The 22,345-nt window shown below is 39.8% G+C and overlaps 1 protein-coding gene across 1 annotated transcript in view; it reads right to left on the bottom strand.

Annotated features, from left to right (window-relative positions):
• Positions 1 to 22,345, bottom strand: part of LOC132817331 (low-density lipoprotein receptor-related protein 1-like) — a 1,680,787-nt gene that overhangs the window by 1,632,191 nt on the left and 26,251 nt on the right. The window contains exon 2 of the mRNA XM_060827740.1: positions 10,007 to 10,127. Coding sequence (XP_060683723.1) covers positions 10,007 to 10,127 — 121 coding nt within the window. The remainder of the gene's footprint in view (positions 1 to 10,006; positions 10,128 to 22,345) is intronic.

The following is a 22,345-nucleotide window of genomic DNA, read 5'->3' as shown; positions in this document are numbered from 1 at the left end:
TAATTAACTTTATAATCCTGTAAAACACTTCAAATGGGAACAGCAATCATGCATTCTGATGGTTTGTTTAGTCCATACGTGTGAATACAACAGGCAGAATCTCAGGGGCAGAGTATTTTCCAATTCAGAAATAGAATTCATGAGCCACTGCAATTAAGTCGCTATTAAGAATATGGTAGAGAAGATTTTCCCATGGGCCAGGCCCTAATGTTACCTGGGGTGGGGGGAATGGCGACATGCCAAGACCAGAGCATATGTCCCCAAGTAGACAAACAGACTCTTCAAAGCAGCTTCATAAAAAAATATGAAACACTTGTGAAAGGATTAGGCAGTTGTATTTTAAGCAAGAACCCATTAGCTCCTAATTAAACAAATAGGCAGTTTAACTTCAACATCAACAAAAGTGCACAATGAATATGCAAAGTCAATCAAGAGAGATGAGTCATTTACACTTGTTGCTAGATTTTATGGAGAGCTGTGGTATACCTCTCCCCCAACTTAAATTATTCATCGAAAGAAGCTCACTTGAAATAGTTCTGAACATTTAATAGACTGGAGGAAAGATTTCTTCTGCGTGGTGACAGGAAGACATGCAATTGAATTCCCGAGTTTGAGCAGCAGAGTGGGATCCATAGTCCCAAGTGGAAACTATCACGAGCCAGAAACCAAATTAAGTAGGGGTATGGGTAATTTCACAAGGTCAAGCTAGCAAACCCTGGCAAAATGGGGGAAAAAGACCAGTTTGCCAGGCCAAAGGTATAGAATAGAATAAAAATTTGTTGTCATTTGTAATTTTACATGAAGTATACAGTGAGAAGTTTTGTAAGTCGGCATACCACAATAGCTACATTATTGACAGATGTCAAAGTAATTTAAATAAAGTAAAATTAAGTCTATCATCATTCAGTTAAGGACTACTGGGCTCAGGGAAAGCTGATTAAGGAATGATGGAAAATCCTGAAGACATAGCCAGGACAAGACTACCATCTAGAGATGAAATCGCCAGGCTAGGCTGCTGGAATACACGGCTGAAAACCTCCACTGAAGAAGACCACCAATCGAGCTGCTGGAACCACCTCATTTTTGGGCTGAGAGAAACCTCTTGTAACCCATCTGATGTTCCTCCAGGCGGAGCTGCCAATCTGCTATCTATCCCTTTCACCGATGTTTCCCTTCCTTCAGGTGCCTTGGCCTAGCTGTTAATTTGGAGCCACGGCGCAGTCTTGAGTGTCCAAGGAGACGAAAGGTCAAAATGTGACCTTGGGAAGGGGTAACATCAGTGGATATTAAGAATACATAAAGAAGGTCAAACCTCAGTCTGTATATATAATTCCCAGAATTGGTATAGCTGCAGGGTAGGAATAGGCAGTTAGGCGGTTGTTGGCCACTTAATTACTGTCATGGGCTGAAGAGTGATCAGGCAACATGACATCTCCATTGCTCCTCTCTCTTTAAGGAAGGTCAGGGAAAGACAGTGAGGTGAAGTGAAGGTTATTGCTAAATTTATGGGACACCTTCTATCCACCACTTGCAGCAAAGGAGCATAAAACAGAGCTCTTGATTTACATCAGGGCTTTCCAAAGTAGACATTCAGAACCTGCAGCCGAAATGTTTAGATTATGAGCTCTGAGACGGTAACAACACTGTGAAGCTCTGACTGTGTTATAACAGCAGTACTCTCATTCTAACAGGAATTCACACTCAGTTCTCACTAAAAGGTCAAAAAACTTTTAACTCTCAAAGCAAGGTCACCGATGGGCAAAACTTGTGAAGCATTGATTTGCATATTGGGCAATTGTTTCAATAGTGAAAGTTTTTTTAGCCTTTGGATAAATATTTATTTTTGAAAATCACGAAGGCTTTTATACACTTACAGTGTTGATCTTTTATTTGACAGCTTGCCAGTTGGCAGAAATAACAATCTGGAAAATAAATTGTTTACTAGGTTGTTATGTCTTCTGAACAGAGCCGTGTCATGTCATTTTAATGAACAAAGATACAATTCATGTTACTGTATTTCATGGTGAAATGTGAAGGCAGCGAAATGATTTTACTTACCTTTTGAACACTTCCTTCTAATCAATCCAAGCTTTCTGCCTTCAAGCAAGTGATGTAAAATCCCGACAGTTTATGACCAGCCAGTTCCACATAAATTTAGCAAGAAACTTATTGATAGAGATGACCCAATGTGCCCACAATACTGTTAGTATCATTATCATTGGATGGGCAGGTTCCGGGACCCAATCACTTCTTTGCCCCCGAGAGGGGAGAGGGGAGTGGGGAAGTTGTTTCCTCCAGCTCCCTTGTTCAGCAGCCATTGAGTTTGGTCCCTTGACTATTTGGGCTCAATTACCACCTTGAAAATCAAGCTGTTACATTGCATTTGACTTTACAGTTAAAATACACAGTAATTTTGATAATTACACAGATGCCCAGCTGTGCTGTTTACATTATGACAGTTTGGTTTTGCTATAGATATGTAAAATAAATTTCAAATACAATGTCTTGTACTTTTAAAGTTGTGAATACATAGAGAAAATGCCCCTATTAAAAAAAATACTGCTTTTATCAATTTAAAAAGGCCATTAGCTCTACAGTGGTTAGCACTGCTGCCTCACAGCGCCTGAGACCCGGGTTCAATTCCCGACTCAGGCGACAGACTGTGTGGAGTTTGCACGTTCTCCCCGTGTCTGCGTGGGTTTCCTCCGGGTGCTCCGGTTTCCTCCCACAGTCCAAAGATGTGCGGGTCAGGTGAATTGGCCATGCTAAATTGCCCGTAGTGTTAGGTAAGGGGTAAATGTAGGGGTATGGGTGGGTTGCGCTTCGGCGGGTCAGTGTGGACTTGTTGGGCCGAAGGGCCTGTTTCCACACTAAGTCTAATCTAAATGCATTTTTGTGTTTTTAATTCTCTAACAGTGAAATATTGCGTTACCTTCTTTTAATTTTTTCTTACTCTCTCTTTTCCTCCTTGGTCTATCTCTGCTCCACTTTTACAACACAGCGATAATTAAGATTATAGAGTATTTGTCCTGAAGTTCCAAAGCCCAGCCAATCATTAGATGGAAGTGGGACTCAAGCACCTGTGGAATACCCATAGTAGCAGACTCTGAAGGAGTTTCCCACGAAACAAAATCTTCCCCTGGGTAACTCCTCTACACCTGGAACACTCAGTCTCCAGTTAAATTGACAACATGAGGATTCCAATTGAGCGAAGTAAAATAGTTCCTCAGAAGTAAAAAAGCAGACGAATACATACAAAATCTAGTGCCTGCATAATTATTCAACTATTCAACCCCTACTTACCTCATAAATGGTAAACTCGAGCATGAGGAGGCTGAACAGTTCATTCGCTTCACTAACACCTTCCACCCCGATCTCAAATTTACCTGGATCGTCTCAGACTCCTCCCTCCCCTTCCTAGACCTTTCCATTTCTATCTCGGGCGACCAAATCAACACGGACATTTACTATAAACCGACCGACTCCCACAGCTACCTAGACTACACTTCCTCCCACCCTGCCCCCTGTAAAAATGCCATCCCATATTCCCAATTCCTTCGTCTCCGCCGCACCTGCTCCTAGGAGGACCAGTTCCAATACCGTACAATCCAGATGGCCTCCTTCTTCAAAGACCGCAATTTCCCCCCAGACGTGATCGACGATGCCTTCCACCGCATCTCCTCCACTTCACGCTCCTCTGCCCTTGAGCCCCACCCCTCCAATCACCACCAGGACAGAACTCCACTGGTCCTCACCTACCACCCCACCAACCTCCATATTCATCTTATCATCTGTCATCATTTCCGCCACCTCCAAATGGACCACACCACCAGAGATATATTTCCGTTCCCCTCCCCTATCAATGTTCCGAAAAGACCACTCCCTCACCAGGTCCACACCCCCCACCAACCCAACCTCCACTCCCGGCACCTTCCCCTGCAACCGCAAGAAATACAAAACTTGCGCCCACACCTCCCCCCTTACTTCCTTCCAAGGCCCCAAGGGATCCTTCCATAGCCACCACAAATTCACCTGCACCTCCACACACATCATTTACTGCATCCGCTGCACCTGATGTGGCCTGCCCTATATTGGGGAGACAGGCCGCCTACTTGCGGAACGTTTCAGGGAACACCTCTGGAACACCCAGATCAACCAACCCAACCACCCCGTGGCTCAACACTTCAACTCCCCCTCCCACTCCACCAAGGACACGCAGGTCCTTGGACTCCTCCATCGCCAGACCATAGAAACACGATGACTGGAGGAAGAGTGCCTCATCTTCCGCCTAGGAACCCTCCAACCACAAGGGATGAACTCAGATTTCTCCAGTTTCTTCATTTCCCCTCCCCCCACCTTGTCTCAGTCAAATCCCTCGAACTCAGCACCAGCTTCCTAACCTGCAATCTTCTTCCTGACCTCTCTGCCCCCACCCCCACTCTGGCCTATCACCCTCACCTTGAACTCCTTCCACCTATCGCATTTCCAATGCCCCTCCCCCTAGTCCCTCCTCCCTACCATTTATCTTAGCTTCTGGACTCACTTTCCTCATTCCTGAAGAAGGGCTCATGCCCGAAACGTTGACTCTCCTGCTCCTTGGATGCTGCCTGATCTGCTGCGCTTTTCCAGCAACACATTTTCAGTCAGTAATGTTCGTATCTGTCAGCCAGGCTCCCTGATTAGGCTGTATAAACAGTCCCAATCAGAGAACTCATATTCTATGATGTTCTACCTGACTGACCTTATTACAATCATTATATTGACATGTGTGCATTGGTGTCATAACAATTGCAGTGTGTATAATATCCATTATTGAAACCCTCCTGGCACCTTACTAACCTAACTGCAAAATAATCACAAGTTTCCTTTGCAGAGAACCAAGTCATAAATTTGCTGTTTTCCCCTGGAGCATCGGAGGTGGAGTGGTGACCTTATAGAAGTTTACAAAATTATGAGGGACATGGATAGGATAAATAGGCAAAGTTTTTTCCCTGGGGTCGGGGAGTCCAGAACTAGAGGGCATAGGTTTAGGGTGAGAGGGGAAAGGTATAAAAGAGACCTAAGGGGCAACTTTTTCGACACAGAGGGTGGTAGATGCATGGAATGAGCTGCCAGAGGATGTGGTGGAGGCTGGTACAATTGCAACATTTAAGAGGCATTTGGATGGGTATATGAATAGGAAGGGTTTGGAGGGATATGGGCCGGGTGCTGGCAGGTGGGACTAGATTGGGTTGGGATATCTGGTCGGCATGACCGGTTGGACCGAAGGGTCTGTTTCCATGCTGTACATCTCAATGACTCTATGACATTACACAAGAATCACACAGAAGCTATGATTAAATAATCCGAATGCCTATGTTCAGAAAACAAAGGATGAAAGCAGGAAGCAATCAAGATATCATAACTCTGGTTTGTGAAAATAATAATAATATTACTTTGAAGTATAAATTAAGATTAGATTCCCTACAGTGTGGTAACCGGCTCTTCAGCCCAACAGGTCCACACCGACCCTCCGGAGAGTAACCCACCTAGACCCATTTCTCTCTGTCTAATGCACCTCACTATGGGCAATTTAGCATGGCCAATTCATCTGACCTGCACATCTTTGGACTGTGAGAGGAAAATTGAGCACCTGAAGGAAACCCACGCAGACACACAGGGAGAATGTGCAAACTCCACACATACAGTCACCTGAGGCTGGAATTGAACCTGGGTCCCTGGTGTTGTGAAGCAGCAGTGCTAACCATCAAGCTACTGCGCCACCGTAAGTGTAAATTAAACATGTCATAAGTAATTAAAATGAATTATTAAATGTGTATGGTTACTTTAGACATTTAGATTCAGACACCATTACCTCATCCCTCCTCACAACACAGCATAATCTGATTGGTGATTGTAATTTTAAAGACTTGACAAAGTACAAATCTGAAATTGCCACTCTACCCACCTCCCAAAAAGCCTGCACTTTAGAGAGTCAGTGATAAAAGCTTTCAAGATCAAGATCAATAGATTTTTTTTCAGTTCAAATGCATTCAAACATACACAACAGGAGCAGAAGTAAACCGTTTGGGCTCTTTGAACCTGCTGTACCTTTTAATTAAATAGAAATCCATATCCCCATCTAGCCCCACTAACCTCAAATTCCTTTCCCATCAGAAATCTATCTGTTCTTCTTAAAATGTTTTAATGAACCTGAATCTAGCTCCTTACACTGATGGCCATATGATACACTTGATACCCTTCTTTGAGGTAAGGGGCAGGATTTGGGTAAATGGGGTGATATACAAAACAGCCATGATTAAACAGCAACGTAGCTCAGGCCTGAAGAACTGAATTTCCTGCACTTAGTGAAAGTGTACAAAGTTAAACAATTTAAAGAGCATACTTTGAATTCAGCATATTCAAACATATCTTCCAGGTAAATGGGAATTTCCATTATTGAGTGGTACGCTATCAAGCCAAAACATTGGAAAATGATTAAATGCCAAGTTTTCATAATGATCGGCTATGACCATGATGGAATGCTTCAAAAAGAAAATATTATTTGAAAATTGACTGTCACTATCAACCCTCACAAGCTTTAGCTGAATGTAAATCAAAATATGCAAGTATTCTGTTCACAAATGATTTGAATGTATTGCAAAAAAAACTATTTTGCTCCTGGATTGATACTTCCATTGACTATCAATGAGTGCAAGCAGACTATAAAGTAAGGCAGCTTATCTTAGATGGAAGGGGTTTTATTTATACATCTGGCTTTGTTATTCAGAGGAGATTTAAGCATGAAGCACTGACCACTCCCTCCCCGCCCACTCCAACTCCATATATAAATATTAACGCACACACACACACACACATATACAAGCAGTGCCTGAACTGCAAACTAGTTCCATTGTCAAGTTGATTTGTTTGCGAGTTAAAACATAATGCAATTCAATGGAAAGCAGCTGTTCCTAAATACAAGAAATATTAGCAGGTCTTGTCTTTAAAAAGAGAACCATGTATTTGATCATGCTCGTTGGGACATAAAAGTGTATCAGTATATAAGCAATTTTCTCCTGATAATTTCAGACCACTTGTCATCACGGCAGTATTTGTGTAGGTGATAACCCCTCAGATGAAGAATGATGCTTGGTCATGGCACAAATTTGGGTGTGAAGTTTTTTTAATGGTTGGGAGGCTTTAGCGCTGTACCGATAACATGGTTACAGCTGACCAGGAATTCTACCACTCATACCACCAATACTGGTGTAATGGAATGATTTGCAGATTGATCATCAACCTATTTATGACTGCAGTATGACATACCTTCCCTGAATATTGAATGCTGAGATGCAACTTAAACTGAAGTAGGGACACCTACCACTAGACCTGTTTTATTGCAGATCGAGGCTATTTAAAGGGATTCAGAGTGAAGATGATCAATGATGAGACAAAAATTCAGAACTCTGAACTCTAGGAGGTTATGTTGGAGTGGAGGCATAAGCATAAAACCATTTATATATTTACTGTAGAAGACAAAGAATTAATTTCTTCAATTAAAGCTGATGAAAACTAAATGTAAAACATATTAAAGAATTTAGTTACTCAAAGAGTGACATATGACTGGAATACTAAAAGGTGTAGAAGAGGCAAAAAGATACTCAACTGTTTAACGCAGAATGTGATTGGAACGTTAGGAAATAAAAAGCGACAATTGCTTGAAGTTTTAATGTTCCAACCAATTCTACTTTGCAAACATCTGCGAAAGGTCATAATGATCTCTTTATGTTTCATTCCACTCTGTTAATCCAAATGCAGTAAATTGGCTTTCAAAATTACATGTAAACTTTCTCATTATAATCAAGAGTTAGAGGAAAATGGAAAATGGACAGTGTGATCCAATTGAATGGAGGAACAGGCTTCAGGGGCTGAATAGCATATTCCCCTTTCCATGGTCTACATTTTGCTATCTATTTATTAGAGCCAGCTGAAAAAATTAAATTATGTATTACAATTATTCTTTAATTCCTTTATAACGTGATGTTAGGTGGACTAGAAGTTTCTATTCTTTCCAATATAAAAGCCATTCATGCTTCTGTACTGTTGATTAAATCACTGAATCGATATCTGAATGCTTTCCAAACCTCAAAGAAATTCTATTACGGAAGATTTTCTTCATTATTATCCTCCCCAAAGTCAAAGTTAATTTTCAAATGAGGAGGAAGTTTATTGCTATTTCTTACACTGTACCAGTACCTCCACAGCAAAGCTACATGAACAGTTATAACCTGGGAAGCAAATATACTTGATTTTAATAGGGGACTAACTGGTAAAGAAAAGGATTCTTTTATAAAAAATATATATATTTGAAATTAAGTATTTGTTAATACTACAAAAGATCTCACCATCTATCTGTTTAGATGATGGTGGGCGGCACGGTGGCACAGTGGTTAGCACTGCTGCCTCACAGCGCCAGAGACCTGGGTTCAATTCCCGACTCAGGCGACAGACTGTGTGGAGTTTGCACGTTCTCCCCGTGTCTGCGTGGGCTTCTTCCGGGTGCTCCGGTTTCCTCCCACAGTCCAAAGATGTGCGGGTCAGGTGAATTGGCGATGTTAAATTGCCCGTAGTGTTAGGTAAAGGGGTAAATGTAGGGGTATGGCTGGGTTGCGCTTCAGTGTGGACTTGTTGGGCCGAAGGGCCTGTTTACACACTGTAAGTAATCTAATCTAAAAAATGATATAGAGTTTATGATAACACTGTGAAACCAATATTTTCACTATCCCCGCTGATATTATGTTGGAGTCCTCTTCTTTAAAATAGTAAATTTTAATTCACCCATAAAGATTGTAACAGGGATCTTGAAATCAAGAGCAATTTGATTACATTTGCACTGTCCCGTGTATGTAATGTTTCCAACATTGTCATGACAAAAAACTCATCCCTTTTCCACTCTTCCCTGAAAAATGCACATCTCACGATGTGCACATCTTTTCAAAAGCTGCCAGCTGTTCTCTATTATGCCCAAGCGTCCATTCTTCAGGTTTCTGTTTGCATGGTGCTGAGTCATGTACCCAGCTGTGGAAGTTGTTGGTTTATCTCATTTTCACAATTATTTTTCAGAAGGAGGAGTCACCGGATAATGACCAAGAATGGGTGGCCTGATTGATACTTTTGTTCTCTGTTTAGCTTATTGCTGCACCGAAAGTTGGGTGTTTGTGAAACTCACTTCCAGTAATGAGAACATATTTACCCAATCAACCAAGTACTGAAGAGATTGTTTAATAATGGTGACTATGATTCCTCATTTCACTCGTGTCATTAAAAAAAGCCACGTTTTCATCTGCAAAAGGATTGACACACTTGACACGAAAAACAAAAAGTTACTTATTTAGCAGCTGGAGTTTTTCTCATATTTCAAGAAATACTTTGCACAGACTTCAATTTGCTACTTGTAAACTTTCAAATGTCAACTATCATTAAGCCAGCTTCTAATTCAAGTTGAATAGCTTTAGGCCAATTCAATAGGAGTCAGCCTCAACCACTATTATTGTTCACTCAATCTAACTGACATCCACTAAATTCCAATTATACTAATCTTATTAGTTAAAGACATAAAGAAGATCTTCTAAATTAAATACTCATCAGGCACATGTCAAATTAAATGTACGTCTATAAAGTAACTATATTTTAGAGAAGTTCAACCGCATCAGGACAAATTAATCGTTAAGAATCAAGAGAAATCAGTTCTGCAGAGCACAAGAACAAAGGAAAGACAAGATGATAAGATTTAGGAGCAAGAGTAGGCAATTTTGGACTTTTGAGCTTTTCATTACCAGATCCCAATAATTTTATTGAATGTCCCAAGTCCAATTTCCTGTCTGTTCTCCATAATCCTCAACATTCTAATATTGCAACTGAAACCTGAAAATACACAACATCATTCTGGAGGACTCAGAAACCAATAATAATAAACATTATAAAGCAACCATAAAGCCAGCAGAAGATGTCTGTCTACCTACACTGATCAAGAGACTCATCTGAATCATCGGAACAATCCGGTTCACCATCGCAAAGCCAGTTCAATGAGATGCAGGTCATCTGGTCATAGCAGAGAAATTCAGCTGGTCCACATGCTTTGTGTTCTGCAAATCAAGACAAACAAAAAAAGATTTTTAATGGCAGAAGGTGGTTCAAAAAATACATACCAACTGTACTGTCAGCTTACTGCTTAAAAAAATATATACACATGATTAGTTTAACCAGTTCCATGACCCAGCACTTGTATGGGTTCAGCCGAGAATGCACAAATTGATGATTTGGTGCCTTACATTGGCAGAAGATAATATTGTCAATATTGATAAAAGTTCACAAAATTTCAAATTCTAACAATTTAGTAGCTTAAACAGACATGAATTATACTAGACCAGACAATTACGATGTGATTTTGCTGTTGTACAAAATCAGCTGTCTAACTTTTGAATTAAAAATATAAAAAGAGGAAAAAGTCTGTTCATCAAAATAACTAACACGTTTCTGGGACAACTTCAGAAAATGGGATTGATCAAATCCATGGTGGAAACTGGAAAATATCTCAAGCAAAATTTAATTTTATGTTCACCTTTAAGAGCCATATCTTCTTCAACATTAATTGCATGGAAAGCTTTGTTTACATATTGTGATGAGAAAATCCATGTTTGAAGTTAACTTTTGGTTTCCAGCTCAACTATGCAAAATCCTTCCAGGTTTAACCCACTGAGGGATGCATAACTAAACAAAAGCTGTTATCAGCAAGCAAAGAGGTTATCACATCATTGTGTTAATCTGAACAAAGGAGTACAGCATATTAAATTCCACTCGGCACAAGGTGTAAATATGTTTTGTTGCTATTTCCCAGTGGAAAGTATGCCAAATTTGCTAAGTAATTGAACAAAGTAATTTAAACAGTGAGTGTAATGCAAAATGATTAACAATTTTGTGAAGATAGTGTTGCTGAACAAAGAGACCTTGGAGTGCAAGTTCACAGGTCCTTGAAAGTAGAGTCGCAGGTAAATAGGATAATGAAGAAGGCATTTGGTATGCTTTCCATTATTGGTCAAAGCATTGAGAATAAGAGTTGGACGTTCATGTTCTGGCTGTACAGGACATTGGTTAGGCCTCTTTTGGAATATTGTGTGCAATTCTGGTCTCCTCTCTGTAAGAAGGATGCTGTGAAACTTGAAAGGATTCAGAAAAGATTTACAAGAATGTTGCCAGGGTTGGAGGATTTGAGCTATAAGGAGAGGTTTAAAAGGCTGTGGCTGTTTTCCCTGGAATGTCAGAGGCTGAGGGCTGACATAGAACATCGAACGTTACAGCGCAATACAAGCCCTGCGGCCGTCAATGTTGCGCCGACCTGTGGAACTAATCTGAAGCCCATCTAACCTATCTTATCCCATTCTCATTCACTTGCCTATCCAATGACCATTAAAATGCCCTTAAAGTTGACAAGTCTACTACTGTTGTAGGCAAGATTAGAGTGGTGCTGGAAAAACACAGCAGGTCAGGCAGCATCTGAGGAGCAGAAAAAAATCAATGTTTCTAATGAAGGGCTTTTGCCCAAAGTGTTGAGTTTTTTCTGCTCCTCGGATGCTGCCTGACCTGCTGTGCTTTTCCAGCACCACTCTAATCATGAGTCTAGCATCTGCAGTACCCACCTCTACTGTTGCAGGCAGTGCGTTCCATGCCCCTACAACGCTGAGTAAAGAAACTACCTCTGACATCTGTACTATATCTATCCCTCAATTTAAAGCGATGTCCCCTTTTTTTTAAGATTAGATTATCTACAGTTTGGAAACAGGCCCTTCAACCTAATAAGTCCACACCGACTCTCCGAAGAGAAACCCATCCCCCCAATATTTACCCCTGACTAATCCACCTAACACTGCAGGCAATTTAGCATGGCCAATTCACCTAACCTGCACACCTTTGGACTGTGGGAGGAAACCGGAGCACCCGGAAGAAACCCATGCAGACAGGGGAGAATGTGCAAACTCCACACTGACAGTTGCCTGAGGCGGGAATTGAACTCAGGTCCCTGGCACTGTAAGGCAGCAGTGCTAACCACTGAGTCACCCTTGTGCTAGCCACTGCCATCTGAGGACAAAGGATCTCAATGTCCAACCTAGCTAACCCTCTGATTATCTTATATGTTTCAACTAAGTCACCACTCAGCCTTCTTCTCTCTAACGACCTTTTAGAGGTTTATAAAGTCATGATGGACACGAATAGGGGTGGGGGAGTCCAAAACAAGAGGGCATAAATTTAGGCTGAGACGTGTAAGACTTCAAAGGGACCAAAGGCACATCTTTTTCACTCAGCGGGTGGTGCACGTATGGAATGTACTGCCAGAGGAAATAGTGGAGCTGTTACAATTACAACATTTAAAAAGCATCTGGATAAATATATCAGTAAGCAGCGTTTAGAGGGATATGGGCCAAGTGCAGGCAAATGGGATTAGGTAAGGTTAGCGTATCTGGTCGGCATAGACAAGTTAGACCAAAGGGTTTGTTTCCATACTATACATCTCTATGACTTAACAGTTTCATTGTCTTATCCATCTTAACCATTGTTATTGGAATCAAAATTGGATTACAATTTTAGTACTGTTGAAAAGTTCCTGCGCTTGACATGGATAGCTGAAAATGTATTTGTAATTTGCTTCTTTGCAGTATGCACATGAAAATACAGCACAATAAATGTTTCAAAGAAAAGTTTTCTTCTTTTTAAAAGAAATTTTAAGTGTGGTTAATCACATTGAGCAATGAGATCGCAGGTAGGTATAAAAGCAGTTCCTGCTTCCCTTTTTAACTGGGGATACCAGATGCAGTGTGTCCAGCTTATAAAACATTCAACAATTCTTTTGATTATGCAGAAAGACATCCCAGGTAATACTTCAATTCAATTGAATGATTAATCACCTAACTTTTTCATGGGCTTAGCAATATCTTTTCAATTTTCAGTATTGAGAGAGAAATGATCAACCTCAATGGATTTAAGCAATTCAACTCCTGCTCACTCCCTAAAATACTCAAATCAGTCATCAATTCCAAAAAGCTTTTCAAATTGATTCTATGCTGGAGATTTTGGTTATTCAACAGTTTCCATCCTGATGGCTCCACAATCTTTGACCAGGTTAAATCAGGCTACTCTGAAATAGTTTTACTTATTATCTCTGGATGCACTTATTTCGATGCTTCCTCCTAAATCTGCAGGGGCTTTCTGGGTCTGGGAGTCTTATCCACATTTTTGCCTGATCTGGTTTCCACTGATAGGAGGAAGAGAGGGTGGTGTTAAATTCAAACTGGCCCCATTTTCATTGTAGTAAATTTTAATCCATCAGACGGAAGTTATGATTTTTTTTGAGCAGTTACAACTGCACTTGAAAAGAGGATAGTGTCTCTCGAAATGTTCAGCAGAATGCCAAGGCCTTTGAAAATGAAAGGAAAGTCTGCCTCTTTTTATAGGAAGTAAAACAAAAATCTGAGTGGTCATACAAATCATTAGCCCTTTAAGAAAAATTGAATGACTGAAAAGATTTATTGTCACCTGCATCTAAGTACAATGAAAAGCATTGTTAGTAAGCAGTTGTCATGATATACCGACTTGTCATCTGGTTGGACATTGTTTGATGATTTGTCACTCTCATTAGCTAATACAGAGAGCTAGATGTACTGTTTCTTTTAAACCTCTGGGAGAGTTCCATCATGCTGTGTGTAAAAAAGTTTGCTAACTTCTCTCCTGAATTACTTGTTTAAAAATAAGTGTCGTTATCCTGGAAAGACAATGTTTTTTTGACTTCATATTTCCTTTCAACATTGTGTAAATCTCAAACAAATCATTATACATTCTTCATTATTTAATCATTGGAATTTTCATAATATTCTAGTAAATCTGCACAACTCTCCTTCCAGATTCAACATATCCTAAGGTGCAATCCCCAGGCCTGTACATGTGATTCCTATAACCTTAAGCTATGGAGTGGAAAGTTTGCCTATGTTATAGAGTCGGAGATTCAAAAAGCTACACAGCATGGAAACAAACCCCTCGGTCCAACTCATCCGTGCTGAAAGATATCCTAAATTAGTCTAGTCCCACTTGTTAGCATTTGACCCATACCTCTCTAAATCTTCCTTTTCATGTACATATTCAGATATCTTTTAAATGTTGTAATTGTACCAGCTTCCACCATTTCCTCTGGCAGCTCATTCTATATACACACCACCCTCTCCATGAAAACATTGTCCTTTAGGTCCCTTTAAATCTTTCCTCTCTCACCTTAAACCCATATCCTCAAGTTTTGGATTCCCCACCCTGGAGAAAAGACCTTAGCTATTCACCCTGTCTTAGAGAAATCTATAAGATCACCCCTCAGCCTCCAATGCTCCATGGAAAATAGCCCCAGCCTATTCAGTGTCTCCCTCTAGTTCAAACCCTCCAACCCTGGCAACATCCTAGCAAATCTTTTCTGAATAAAAGCAAAATTACTGCAGAAGCTGGAATCTGAAACCAAAAAAGAGAAAATGCTGGAAAATCTCAACAGGTCTGGCAGCATCTGTAAGGAGAGAAAAGAGCTGATGTTTCGAGTCTAACTGACCCTTTGTCAAAGCTAAAAAAAAAGGGAGGAATAGGGAGGCATTTGTACTAGGCCTCTCAACCTAGTATAAATCCTGCTACTGTGCCAGCAAATTCCTTTATCTGTTGGCCCCGAAAGGGGCAGAAGGCAATATTGATGTCGACATCAAATATCATCTATTAACTATTCCTCTTTCTGTAAATGATCGCTGAGCATTTCCAGCATTATTTAATCAACCTGTGCATGTCCATGTAAAATATTCATGATTACAGCAAAACTGAAGTTATGGAGGGAGGGTGGTGAAGAAACAGTATCAGAAGGAGAACATACAGAACACATTACCTATTTAAACAGATTGTATTAAAACAACCTGGAGTTAATAACATGAGTGAGACACTTTCCATGGGGTTTTGAAGAGTTACTGGATTTGACACGTCAGCTGCTTTCTCCCTCCTCCAATACTGCCATAACTGAACTTTTCCAGTACTTGCTGCATTTATTTAAGACCTTAAAATGCTGCAGAAATGAGAAAAATGAAGCACACATTCGCCGAAAACTAAAACAGTTCAACTTTCCCCATTCTGCAAACCAGTTAAAACTTTCCGAGTGGTGGCACAGCTCACTACAGCACGAGTCCGGCCATGGAATATGCACCGCCTTCCAATGGTCAGCCATTATCCGGATTGGATTGACCAAATTACAATGGGGACAATAAAAAAAGTTTCAAATTATTAATATTATTAAAAATTTATTTGAAAGATTTGTCCATCTATTTTGATGCATAATTTTGTTTAACAGGATCCATAAATATGGGTGCTCTAAACCATGCATTGTCACTTGGTGGTTCAAATGTACACCATGCTTATGTCAACAATTATGTGGTCTATTTTCTTCAGAGTTCTGAAAATTATTACACAACATGACTGGATATTTCTTTTTTACAATTCTTTATGGATGTCATATCAAAGAGTCAAATTCCAGCAGGAGTTACTCTGAAGCAAGCTGATGCTTTTGTTGTAAATTACAGATGGGAAACAGATTCCAATGAGATTTAGCAAAATGGTATAGTGTTTGTATTCTTCTCAAGAATTCTTCAAGTTTTTTTTTAAAAAACACATAAGCAGTCCATTTATTCAGAATGTCACTGGAAAAGCATTCTCAAACCAATGCTGCAAAGCAAGTTGCACCAGTGTCTTTTGCTTCTCTCTCACTTTCTTTTTACAGCTTTGCATTGCCATTCATCCAGAACTTCATCTTTGTTTTTGATTGTGCAGCATGTCTACAGTTTATGATAAATTGAATTACTTTGCAATTTCACTCTAACACACTTGGATCAATAGAGCATCACAATTCCTTTTGTCATAGTAAAATGACAAATAACACTCTTCTTTGGAAGTGGCTTCCTATTATTTACTGAGGAAAATGTCAAGAATTTAAAATACCAGGGTTAAGTAATTGGCCCATCTCTGTACCTTTTTTTTTAAAGCACATAAAACCAACAAGGCCCACAAAATGCAAGTACGAGCCTAATTAACATTGATTTGGAACATAGAACATAGAGCAATACAGCACAGAACAGGCCCTTTAGCCCTCAATGTTGCACCGATCTGTGAACTATTCTCAGTTTGTCCCCCGACACTATCCCATCATAATCCATGTGCTAATCAAAGGATTGTTTAAATCTCCCTAATGTGGCTGAGTTAACTATGTTGCATGATTCACTGCTCTGCAGAAAAGACCTGCACTTCCGTTATTCTTTGTGGGCTAGAAGGAACGTAGGTCCTATCTATGCTTCACAAAGAATACCATTCCCTGCCAAAGCTCATCCAGCCCTGAGTTTAGCTTGAGTTTTTACTTCTCCCACCAAAGTCATGATTCAGCATTTTCCTGTCCCCTAAACTTCTGGGCTCTGTGTAGCAGCCTTCTAACTGTCTGATGCACAGCACTAAGTGAGGTAGAAATGAACGAGAGTCATTATTAATGAGTGATTTTCAGTCCTAGATAAGAAAATGATTTAAAAGACTAATTAAAAATGTCAAACACTTCAGCATTAGTGAGGCAGTACAACATCCAAATAACAAATGCTGACTTTTGCAATTTATTTGTAGTCAGGTAACAGTTGAACAATGTCTCAGTTTTAAGTGTCTTATCCTCATCTTGAAATATCTCAATAGCCTCAAGCGCACCGTTGATTTTAATTATGTCTCTATTCCTGACCATATCGTCAGCTACCTAGGCCTACAAGTTGAGAGTTCTCTTCAAACCCCCACACACTTCAAGCTCACTTTCCTCATCTAAAGAACTCCTTATAACTTAACTTTTCAGTCTAGAATTTGGCTCGCCACTTTAATGTTTCCTTAAGCCCCATTTGTGGGGTTTATATGTCTATCAGCCATGATTGAATGGCGGAGGGGACTTGATGGACCGAATGGCCTTACTTCCACTCCTGTGCCTTATGGTCTTATTCCCAAACTCATTAGCATATAATTCTATGATATTTGTTGGAATGTTATATGACAGTTAAAGTTACTAGTTGAATTCAAGTTGCTCTCCTCAAATGGAAAAAAAAGCAGAAAAGGTAAAGGAATTTAAGCATGTTGATTTTGTTTCTTAATAGCTTTACTGTGTTGCCCGTTACTGATTTATGTGGTTTTAATTGTCACACTTTGGACAGTTTGGTTAGGGTAATGTGAATTAATAACCTGATCCATTTTGACAGTCTTGGTCTCAATCGAATAAAATGTACTTCCAACTGAAGTTCATCAATATTAGCAGGGACATAAATTGTAGTAGACATTCTAATCCTTATTTTATAGTCAATAGTTGCAGATAAAATACAACACACCAATGCAGAGTTGAATTAATTTATAACTGGTGTGTTAGCTGTAAATGAACTTTCTTTAATTGATTCATTTCTCTAAGTTATTAAGAACACAGGAAGTTGGAAGCAGAAGTAGGCCATTCAGTCATTCAAGCCTTCACATATCCCTTGAGGTGATGTGCAACCATAAATTTCCCAGTCCTGGTCTAACTGAATGACCCAGCTTCGAAGGTCTTTGTGGTAGAGAATTCCAAAGATTCACCACTCTGAGTGAACATGTTCCTCCTTACCTCAGGCCAAAATGACTTGATTATTCTGGTACTGTTTCCTTCTATTCTGGACCCTACAGCCATTAGAAAAATTCTGTTGAATAGGACTTTTTTTTGGTTTTGTTGTAGAGTTTTTTTGAGGCGATTTTCACTGCGAGGTTGGCTACATTTTCCTGCTGTATTTTGCCAGACTTGCTTCAAACTATCTAACCCATTCGGTCTGTTCCATCCAATTCTGGGCCCGTCTGACCACGTGATGTCTCTGGAACAAGGCAAATGTTACAGAATTCACCAGTATCCCTTGTGCTTGTGCTATTATTAAAACGCACCTGAGCAAACACCTCTGGTCCAGAGCTGCCCTGACTGGGATTATAAAAGAACACTGCTTTATGGGCAGGGAATTAAGGTCTTGTTTGATGTGGTGGTGCTAAGGCAGATCTTCCTTATATCTCAGGACCACCAATGGAAGCTATGACATTATCAGCTGCCTCTCTCTAATGCCAGGTGAAAAACAGACCACAATAGAATAAAAAGGCTGAAAATGGATGGTGAGCTTTTCAACATTCAGCTGCTCACCCCTTACATGAAGAGAGTCTTGACTCTGACCTCTCTAAATGCCTAATGTCGAGATCCAAGCCCCTGGAGGGGTATCAAAGACTGTCCTTGACTTAATACATAAGATGATTCCTTCCTGATGAAGGGCTTATGCCCGAAACGTCGAATTTCCTATTCCTTGGATGCTGCCTAACCTGCTGTGCTTTAACCAGCAACACATTTTCAGCTACATAAAATTGAAGGCTGTTCCCCCTTGACACGACAAGCTTCTTGCTTTTGAGTTTGCACCAAGTGGCACAGCAAGACAGAAATGATAAGAGCTTGATGTGTTTAACAGAGAGGGCAAAGCACAGAGACAAGTCAAGATAGAGATGCTGTAGTCATCCAGGTTGAGTCAAAGGCATATCTTCCTTATATCTCAGGACCATCAATGGAAGTTATGTCACCAGTCTGATACAAGGTGGCTAGCATTATCACCAGCCTCGCTCTAATGGCAGGTGAAAAACAGACCACAATAGAATAAAAAGGCTGAAAATGGATGGTGAGCTAATGGATGGTGCTATGAGAACAAGCAAAGATCCTGGGGTTGAGTTTGTTTAGTCCAAGACCTGGATGTGTGTCCCTGAGGGCACAATTTTCACAGGACATTATTACATTGTTGGTTGCCATTGCAGCCTAAGGTGCAACATTGAAGTATAGAGATACCAATAATCCTAAATGGATCTGAGATGTGCCAAGAAGATTCTTATAGGCTGGTAGATGCTAGTAGATATGTGGTGCTATGACTGGTGCCCATGCAACATGCCCTGATACACTGATGCTTTCAGTTCAACATGGAGGTCCATTGGAGCAAACAGTGAACTCATCAGGTACCTGCTCTGATTTCCACATGAGTTTTCTCGACATCTAGCTTGTGTGGTGCATTGGGGAAGATGGGAAAGTAATGAGATGAGTGCTGGCATTCACAAGGTGTTTAACAATAAATAATTCCACTTAACTGGTCATTGGACGCTCCCTAGTAAAGCTCACCACGTGACTTGTCAGCAACATACAAGATGTGGGAAATGCTCCTGACATCAAGATCGGCCTTGCCAGATTTACTGTTCAATTCTTCCTCAAATCTTGCTGTAATCCAACTTACTCAGGCCCTTAAGTGTCCATTCTATGAAAATGCCTCTCATTTCTCCAAAATCCACATAATGCAGATTGAAACACTCCTTCATGGAAATGTTGTACATTCATAGGAATCAGTCTAGTGTATCTCCACACCAGTTCCTCTTAAGTAGAGCCTTCCATGGGTAAAGAGACTTGAGGAGCCACAATACTTCGGGTACAGCCTCACCAAATATTCTGTACAAGTGAGGAGAGACTTATTTGCTGCTATACTGAAGTCATTGTGGGGCGGCAGTGCTGCCTCACAGCACCAGAGACCTGAGATCTATTCCACCCTCAGGGGACTGTGGAATTTGCACATCTTCTTCTGCATGAGTTTCCTCTGGGAGCTCCGGTTCTCTTCCGCAGTCTAAACACCCGCAGGTTAGGTGGATTGGCCATGCAAAATTGCCCATAGTGTTGAGGGATGTGTCAGTTAGATCAGTTAGCCATAGGAAAAGCAGCATTACGGGATAAGTAAGGACTGGATCTGAGTGGGATGTTATTTGGAGTGGTTAGTGTAGACTCATTGGACCGAATGGGCTGCTTCCACACTCTAAGGATTCTATGATCTTGCAGTAAAGATATTTTACTGTTTGTCTTTCAGATCACTTGCTGCACCTGCCTGTTCAGAGACTTATGAAGGAGGACCCCTGGGCCCTTTTAACCAAAAAAAGTTTCCAATCTTTCATAGAGTCATATAGTTCTTTAAGAAATAGTCTTCACCTTTGTTCCTACTGTCAAAGTGAGTAACTGTATACTTATCCATATTGTATTCCCTGTGCCATGTTCTTGACAACTCACTGAGCACATCTAAATGTTCTTGGAGACTTTTAAAATCCTCCTCACAACTTAAATTCTCACATCATCTGCAAACCTGGAACCATTATAATTGGCTCCTGTATCCAAACTATTGATGGATTGTGAACAAGTGGGGACCAACTACTCATCCTTGCAGTACCGTACCGTACCTGACGATCTGAGAATGAACCATTTATTCTGCTTTCTGCCTGTTAACCAATCATCAATCCATACTGGTATATTAGCCTTGACCTAAATGTGTTGTAAATTTTGTTTCCGAACTCTCCAAGTGAGACTTCGACAAAAGCGTCCTGACAATCGAAATACATCACATTCTCTGGTTCCTCCATATGGCTTTGTTTTGTAACATCCTCAAAATAAAATTTGTTAAACAGGACTTCCTCTTCATAGGTTAATGTGGACTCTGCCTAATCAAACAATTGTTTCCAAAAATAACTGGAAAGTGCATACTTCAGATAGATGCTCGTATCTTCTGTAGTTTCCTGCTTTGTCTCTCTCGCCTTTCTTAAAAATGTGGTTGCTTTGACAACCTGTCAATCTGAAAGCACCATTGTAGAATCAATGAAAGTTGATTGCCACACTCTCTACAGTCAAAAGCTTGTTTCAACACTATAGCTTGAAGATGGAGTCCTGGGGATTTGTCAATTTCCAGTCCCGTTAATTTCTCCAATACTACTTCACTAATATTATATTTGTTTTCTGTTCCATAGTCTCATTAGGCTTTCAAATGTAATCATTTCAGGGATACTTGATGCGTCTTTCACTCAGAAAACAGACAAATTGCATTTTAAGCTATTCTGTCATTTTTTTCTGTTCCTGCTGTCTGTTTTGTTATTTGCCAATATTGACAATTATTACAGGAAATGGAATATGTGACTTTAAAGTGGGGAATGAATTATGTTAGTGCACCCCTTGTATAATTATGACACACACACACACACAGCTTTTCTTTTATCCTGGTGTAATTATTCCCTGTGCTCTAATCCTGCTTAATTCAAAACTATGCCTACACCCAATTTCCTAATTCCTCATCCCTACATCTACACCCAATTTCTGGACATTTTTCTTTAAAGATCTAGATGTTTTTCTTTCCTTTTGGTTTTATATTTCTACTGCTCTTTTTTTTAAATTTCTGCTCTTGTAACCAGGATGGTGCTAAAGAATTGCAACTTTGTACACATGTCACTGCGCTCTTATGTTTTTATAAATGAGTACATGTAACAATTAAATTTAATTCTAATTCCTCTATTTCCTGTAATAAATTTTTCAAACTCTGTTTGTAATAGATGCACATTTGTTACTAATTGTAGCATTTCTAAATACCTGCAAATTATGCAATCTAGTTTTATGTCCTTTTCTGTTTGACATTCATATCCTATTATCTATCTTTATCAATCTTCTTTCACTAAATTCTAAAATTCTCTCAAACCACAGACTTACAACTTTATTTGGCAAGTGTAAACCTCTCTTTTTGGTCCAACAAGATCTCAAATTTTCCTTGTTAGCCAATGTTCTCTCACATTTCTGGTTGCATTCTAAAAGAAATTTTTTTTTTGAAAAACAAAATTATTTAAATACAAACCATTGTCTATCTATCATAAAAACTTAAGGTATTTTTCCAATTTACCACAGCCAACTTGGATTCACAGACTTATATAATACGGGAAATGATCCTACAGTCCAACTCATCCATGCCGATGAGATGTCTAAACTAATCTCGTCTGACTTGCCAGAATTTTGCCCATATCCCTTTAAACCCTTTCTATTCATGCACCTAACCAGATGTTTTTTCTAAATATGTTTAAATTGTATTCTTTTGCATTCTTTCATAATTGCCTATTTAGATTTAAGACCCAACTTTTGGACTGAATTACATGTTTCAAACATTCTATAAAACTGTAGTTACTGTTCTCTAAAGGTTCTTTCAAAATAAAAAAAAAGATAATTAGACATTTCTCAATGCATGATCTTAGATCTAAAATAACCAGTGTCTGAGTTAATCTTCTGGGGCAAATTCTGGGGCATTTCAAATACATTTCAAGAATTCTTTCCTCCATGACATTCATACTCTTTACATTTTTCCAGTGAACCTGCAATCCTGATACATGTGCCTCTAAGTTCCAGTCTCAT

The sequence above is a fragment of the Hemiscyllium ocellatum genome, chromosome 7, assembly GCF_020745735.1.
Source record: "Hemiscyllium ocellatum isolate sHemOce1 chromosome 7, sHemOce1.pat.X.cur, whole genome shotgun sequence".
In the NCBI taxonomy this organism is placed as follows: Eukaryota; Metazoa; Chordata; class Chondrichthyes; order Orectolobiformes; family Hemiscylliidae; genus Hemiscyllium; species Hemiscyllium ocellatum.
The sequence above is the reverse complement of the archived record's forward strand: the minus strand, read 5'-3'. Positions and strand labels throughout refer to the sequence as shown.